The sequence below is a fragment of the Brassica oleracea genome, chromosome C7, assembly GCF_000695525.1.
Source record: "Brassica oleracea var. oleracea cultivar TO1000 chromosome C7, BOL, whole genome shotgun sequence".
NCBI classification, from domain to species: Eukaryota; Viridiplantae; Streptophyta; class Magnoliopsida; order Brassicales; family Brassicaceae; genus Brassica; species Brassica oleracea.
Window position 1 is genome coordinate 15,766,869 of NC_027754.1, and position 6,772 is coordinate 15,773,640.

At 36.3% G+C, this 6,772-nt stretch overlaps 2 protein-coding genes across 2 annotated transcripts; one reads left to right on the forward strand and one right to left on the reverse strand.

Moving 5' to 3' along the window:
- Positions 1 to 503: 503 nt before the first annotated feature.
- On the forward strand, positions 504 to 1,798 carry LOC106302690 (uncharacterized protein At2g34160-like). The gene is made up of 5 exons (XM_013739149.1): positions 504 to 623; positions 800 to 804; positions 860 to 943; positions 1,081 to 1,099; positions 1,565 to 1,798. Exons 1-5 carry the CDS (start codon positions 504 to 506, stop codon positions 1,796 to 1,798), a joined length of 462 nt encoding a protein of 153 aa, XP_013594603.1.
- Positions 1,799 to 3,458: 1,660 nt separating this feature from the next.
- Positions 3,459 to 6,073, reverse strand: LOC106302241 (reticuline oxidase-like protein). Its single transcript, XM_013738785.1, has 3 exons — positions 5,520 to 6,073; positions 4,245 to 4,731; positions 3,459 to 4,119 (listed from the first exon to the last, which is right to left on the reverse strand). Exons 1-3 carry the CDS (start codon positions 6,068 to 6,070, stop codon positions 3,499 to 3,501), a joined length of 1,659 nt encoding a protein of 552 aa, XP_013594239.1. The 5' UTR covers positions 6,071 to 6,073; the 3' UTR covers positions 3,459 to 3,498.
- Positions 6,074 to 6,772: the final 699 nt, after the last annotated feature.

A 6,772-nucleotide genomic window follows, 5' to 3' on the forward strand; every position in this document is an offset into this window, starting at 1 on the left:
CTGTGTCGCTCCGAAGACGTCGCTCCCGGCTTGCTCAGAAACCATAGACGCGAGCGACCTTAGGGTGTCGCTCTAGGAGGTCGCTCCCGGCTTGTTCGTCGCTCTCAAATCGACACAACCCGAGCGACCTCTGGGTGTCGCTGCGGTGAGGTCGCTCTAGGAGCTGGAGCGACTTCGCCTTGTCGCTCTAGGAGGTCGCTCCGAAGCGTAGATGGCGAGCGAGTTCATGGCGTCGCTCCGGTAGGTCGCTCCCATGCATTGCTCGTCCAATGATCACTCTAATCACCTCTAATCACCTCCCTTGAGCTCCAAATGTACCCAAATGTCTCCAGGAACTCCATGTGGTACTCCAATACCTAATGGAGACATATGTATGCAAAATGCAACCTAGACATGGCTTAACCTAATCTATATGATGAAAATGCACATGAATAAATGGATAAAACAATGTGAATATGCAAGATATCACTTGACTCTCCCTTACAGATTCCGAATCAGCATCCATGGAAGAGATAACAGACGGAGTGAACAACATGAACTTGGCCGTTGATTCCCAGAAGAAGAACCGGATTCAAGTTTCCAACACCAAGAAACCATTGTTCTTCTACGTCAACCTCGCCAAGGTACACACTTTTCTATTTATTTCTGGAATCAACGATCTGTTTCGATCGAGGAGATCATTGTCTGACTCTTATCCATCAAAAGGTTCAATCTTTCTGGAAATTTCTATACTTTAGCTGTCTTGTGAGAATCACAAAGGTGTAAGCTTTGATTGGTGTGTTGATTACTTATGTTATAGGATCTGTAAACGGCTATTTTCAGAGATTGTGCAACTGGGTTTTGTTTTTGACTTTTGTAGAAGTCGGTGGAACCAGATGGTGAATCATTTCGGATTACCTGGAAGCAAAACGTTTGCAGAACAAGTTGAGATTTTGTCTCAAAGGTATTGCCCTGACATAGCTGAAGACAGAGAAGATTTTGACAACAGGCCTTTTGATCCTGAAGATTAATCAAGTCTAGTAAGAGAGTTTCTTGTTCCTTTTTTGTGTTCTACTTTAAGGTCAACTTATGTTTTGTTAGCTTGAAAAACTATGTTAAGGTTTTTGATCGTGTTCATCTTTTTTTTTCTTTGTGCATTAATGTTTATCAATCATAAGAATATCTAGTGGATATATCCATAAATTATTTGTGTTCTAGATATGTCGCAAGAGTCCAGCATTGATGTTGCAGTAAAAGGATATATGAGTTACGTTACTTGTACTTTGCTTGGCTTGGAATACAGCTAATCGTCTTCTATTAAAAGGCATCTTCTAGTTCAAATTCTATCTATTGGTTACAGGTCCTGAGGTTTGAGTAACCTTTGAATCTTGCTGATCGTTGAAAAAGAGAAGTGGGATAAAGATCTTTAAAAACAGATTGGGTTTCTGCTTTTGTCCATAAACAAACAATAAACCAAGCAAAGAAGTTGTATTATTGATAAGATAAGTGGATAGTATAAATGACTAAACAGATGAACTTTTCGTGAGATATCAAAATTTGATTCTTTGTTTTTTTGGTCTTGCAGATTGAAATTACGCTTGGGAAGTCAGAGAAGTTTGATGAGCTAATGACTGCAGCCAATGAAGAAAAGGAAGAGCAGCAGAAACTCAGGTACAAAGCTGAACATAGCTTACTCCTTATCTCTGATGCCTTTGTGTTTACTCATCCTCAAACTCAAGTAGTGTCTCCTCCCCTTTTCTCATCTCACTCACACACTCTCTCTCGTTGCAGAACCTTCTCCTTCCATCTCTCTGGTTAATTGATTTCATTACTTGGTTCTTTATAATAAGTCATTTTAAGTGACAGTTCTGAAATTTCTCACTCTTGCTTCTTCATTGCCATAGATTCAATCATGCATCTGTTTACTCCTCTTCACTTGTTTTGGATAAGCTCTAAATTTTCATCTTATAGAAATTTCTACCTCTATGATCATTTTAATAAATTTTTTTTTCTAAAAACCCTTAAATAAGAGACTTGCAATGGAGGATATAAAAGTTGAAAGTTCTTAACTAAGTTTCTTAACCAAATTTACTACTTAAATAATATTAAAAATTAATTAAGAGACCTTTAAAGGGTCTCTAGGATAATGATGCTCTTAGGGCATCAGTAGTTGGAGTACCTCAAAAGTTAATATAAAAAAACTGAAAATGTAGGAGAGAGACACATATTTAGTGAAGATCGATTGGTCATTAAGGTACCCAAGAAACAATGATGATAAAGTTTCGAACACATGGCAATGTTTTAATGGTGTAAAAATTAAAAAGAAATAAATTATAATTATATCATTAATTACTAATATTTTATTATTTTCTAAGAAATCCACTCACTTTCATTCGCGTTGCTCTTAGTAAAATTGAGCTTTGTTGTCATAAAGTCATTGATAATAAGTTTGGAAACTTACGGGTAATTACGTAGACTGGGTCACGTGTTCTCTGGCGAAACTGGCTTTGATGAGTGAAACAACACCTATATTGTGTGTTTCATTGTAGGCATGGACATAAAATCCGGAACCCGAAATCCGAACCGAACCCGAACCGAAAAACCGACCCGTTATCCGACCAGAAACGTAAAAATACCCGAACGGGTCTTGTAGGGTGGCACAAAAAATATCCGAACCCGAAGTGTTATTAACCGAACTCGAATGGGTAACCCGAAAAATCCGAAATTAATAGTCAATATAAATATCTTGAAATATATATAAGTATTCCAATTATTAAATTCAATATTTGTGGTAATATTATATATAATAATAAATATTAAAATTCTAATAAATGCTTTAAGTACACAATTAGTTAGAAATAAGTATTTTATAATTTGCTCATTGAAATAAAAAGTCTACTCTCTATAAGGTAATACATATTTTTTACTAATGATGTTTGTTTTCATGCTTGATTTAACATTTTATTGTTATTTTATCAATTTTATATGTGATAGATTAATTTTTATTTAATTTAGATGTTTTTCTTTATGTTTTACTTCAAAAATTATTTTTTACTTTGGTTATATCCGAACCGAACCGATATAACCCGAATCCGTACGATATATGATTACTTTATGGGTTTTATGATGCAATATAATTTTGAACCGAACCCGAAGTGTTATTATCCGAACCCGATTCGTACTAATAAAAAATTTTAGTATGAGACCTAGAAGCGTAAACCCGAAAATCCGAAAACCCGAAAAACCCGACCCGAATGCCAACGGGTACCCGAACGCCCATGCCTATTTCATTGTAACTTATAATTCTTATAATATTAAACCAGTTTGGATGTTGTAAAGAAAAATTCAACAAGGAATTAGATTTGATAACGAGTTTTGAATTACAAATGACATGACCATATTTTTGGTGTTAGAGCATTGACCATTTTTCAGAAAGAAAAGATACAAACACAAGTAACAAAAGCGTTTACTAAGACAAATTCCAAACCACACATTCTTATTATTGTTTAACTCAAAATTTCACTTAAATTTTGTAGGAATACTTTGTTCGTGTCTAAAGAAATTCTCAGGATCAAACTTAGCTTTAATCTTCACCAACCTCTCAAAATTTCCCTTGAAGTATTTATTCCCCCATTCTCTTGCATCGGTCCCTCTACCATTCACCCCTAAATCAAGATCTCTATAGTTCACATAGGCGGATCTTGGGTTTTTCGACACATACTTCTCCATGTAACTATACATATTCCTCATCCACTCCATATGCTTCGCCTCGCTAGCTTTCCCGTCTTGCCACAAAGTCAGCCACTGGATCTTGAACAATGTCCCACTCCTATGTGGGAAAGGTGTCTCTGTCTCAGGGATTTTCGCCATCATTCCTCCATAAGGATTCCATATAGTCAATGGTGAATCCTCTTCTAGAAGCTTTTTCCATAGCCCTTCTAGTCCTTCTATTGGAATTGGCTTTTCCACATAGTCTGACTTGGCTTTGAAGTAATTCTTGAACAACGATTTTCCAGCAAGTAGAGCTTCCGGTGGCGCGGTGCTCGGAAAACCAGCAATGTACATTACTGATTTGATCCAGCTTGTCTCTAAACAATCTTTCTTTTTTAGTCCCAGCTGTGGGAAACTCCTCTGCATCACCTATAAAAACCAAGGTAAAAAATGTTACAATCATAACTTCCTTTCTTAATTTGTAATAAAATTACTTTCATAAAACTACAATATAAACCCGCAGTTTTATTCAAAACTTGACTTGGTCTCATTACCTGCAACAGCCTCTTAGCGTCACCAAGAAACTGTCCTTGGTACGAAACCGAGATAGTTCTCTCTTTGCTCTTAGGAGTTTTGCTCGCCGGCTGAATAATCGCCCGGATAAAGAGATTTTCATCGAGCTTGTCTGCGACTTGTTGCCACTTGTACAAGACCCTAGTTCCGTCTTGCTCAAGCGTCTTCGTAACGGTGAACACGGTCACTACGTCCGGCACGGGAACAAGCTTTATTTTCCAGGCAAGGATAACGCCGAAGCTTCCTCCACCACCGCCGCGAATGGCCCAGAAAACGTCTTCTCCCATCGCAGCGCGGTTCAGGATTTTGCCCTTCGCGTCAACGATTCTGGCGTCGAGGACGTTGTCGGCTCCGAGTCCGAACTTACGCATCATTGAACCGTAGGCTCCGCCGATTATGTGGCCGCCGATGCCTAGGCTGGTGCATAAACCCGCCGGAAAACCATGGACTTTGCTTTTCTCTTGGATCCTTTAAACCCATCAAAGTAAACCGGTTTAAACCACAGCTCAACGGGCGTATTATGTTTTTGTATTTTGGTTCGGTTCAAAATGTTGGTTATATTTTAGTCAAAAATAATGTTGGTTACAAAACTAGTTATTTATCAACATCTTTTCCACATCTATAGTCCAAAGCATAAAGTCTACATATTATTATTTCAAATATTAAATATCCAATATAACATTAAGAGCACCCTCAACACTGAGAATTCTCCTAAAGTTCTTAATACTAAAAATTAAAAATTAAATATTTTTGTTAAAAAAAATCAATTGACAATTGAAATTAAAGATGACAGATAGATTGAGAATGCTTCTTTTTTTTCTCTAAAAACTCAAAGAAAGTATATCTGCACATAACCGGTTCTGCTTCTCTCTATTAATTTTTTATTTTTTAATCTTAAGATATTCTGTCTAATATTAGTGTTGGAGCTGCTCTAAGAACCAGAACCAAAACCAAATAACCAGCTGGTTGATCCAAAAACTGCAATAGAGCAATGGATTAACCGAAATTTTCTTTGGTCATTAGCTTTAAAATTGATAACCAATGAAACTAGGTGTCCCAAGAGACGCAAGATTTATACTTTTGTGTAGATTCGAATATTTTTAGTGGGAACTTCTTTTTCTCATAAACAAGTGTAACTTGAGGAATATTTAAAAAAAATATTGTAAAATTAGTGTGGCTTTATAATATTTTAATCATTTTTGGAGGGGGGAAAATTATATAATAAAAATGTGATTCTTTATGGGCGTATGATATACCTGTAATAAACCTCTCCAATGGAAGCACCCGCGTGTATCCACGCGGTGTTACTTTCTAAATCGACATTGATTTGTCTAAGCTTCGATAAATCAACGATCACAAACGCCGTTTCCATCTCCGAGACGTAAGAAAGGCCTTCGTAGTCATGACCGCCGCTTCTTAACCGCAAGTGAAGTCGCAGCTTCTTGGCGCAAACAACTGCGGCTTGAACGTGCGTTTCGTAAAGCGGCTCAAAAATAAACTCCGGCTTCGGTTTTGACGGCATCAAGTAACGGAGGTTCTGAGCCGACGTTTCTAACGCTTGTTTGAAGGAAGAGGCATTTAGGTCATGAGTGAAGAACGAAGAGTCCATCGGAAAAGAAGCGTCGGAGTTGTCGACCAGACACATCACGAAGTCTTGTTGGTTGGTGGAAGAAGACAATGGGATGGAAGAAAGAGATAGGAGAAGTAGCGTTATGAGAAACATGTTTGCGTTTGTTATTCCCGCAAAGGCCATATTTTTTTGTTTATTTGCTGATAAGGTTTTAGCTCTGTGTTTGATGAGTTTCATGTACATGTGTTGGGTTTTATATAGGCAGATGAGGGTGGTTTTACACGTAAAGTTGATGTTATAATTACGTCACACTCTTTTGACTCTTGTATAGTGTTTAATCAGTCCTTTACAGTTTCGAAATTATTAGGGTTAATATTTGGGAAAATTAGAAAAATAAGAAACTCTCAACTTTTATTTGTCCTTTTAGAATTTCTAATATTTTTGGCAATTCTAGACATGTTTTACCCTTTTTTCATGGGAAAAATGGTAAACTGAATTTTAAAAATGTAAAAAAATATTAAAACTATTGGAAACATAAGTATGACAATATATATGCTTAATTTTTTTTTAAAAAAAATTGAATCATATTTTATTTTATTTTCTAACTACAATTAGAAAACGCATTCTAGTAATCGACTTAGTCTAGAAATCGGATACTAAGTTTTATACATAGATATATCCAGGGTATATAGCGTAAACTAACTTTTCTTATATATTCTAAAGAAGCTATAATCTGTTACGTTATAATCTAGAAAATTGTCTTCAATCTACCTATAGCTTGATAATGACATATAGCTACAACACAATGATATACCTTATCTATATTATTTGTCATAATATGTTCTGCCTTTTACCTTATGTGACGCTTAAGGAAGAATATGTTTCTCATCTACTCTACTATGTTCTGCGTAAGGTAGGATACATATTCTAGACAAATCC

Coding starts and splice junctions, on each gene's coding strand:
- LOC106302241 (XM_013738785.1), bottom strand. CDS start 6,070: ATGAAACTCATCAAACACAGAGCTAAAACCTTATCAGCAAATAAACAA. Junction 4,732..5,519: donor ATTGGAGAGGTTTATTACAG/GTATATCATACG, acceptor ATGGGTTTAAAG/GATCCAAGAGAAAAGCAAAG. Junction 4,120..4,244: donor ACGCTAAGAGGCTGTTGCAG/GTAATGAGACCA, acceptor TGGTTTTTATAG/GTGATGCAGAGGAGTTTCCC.
- LOC106302690 (XM_013739149.1), top strand. CDS start 504: ATGGAAGAGATAACAGACGGAGTGAACAACATGAACTTGGCCGTTGAT.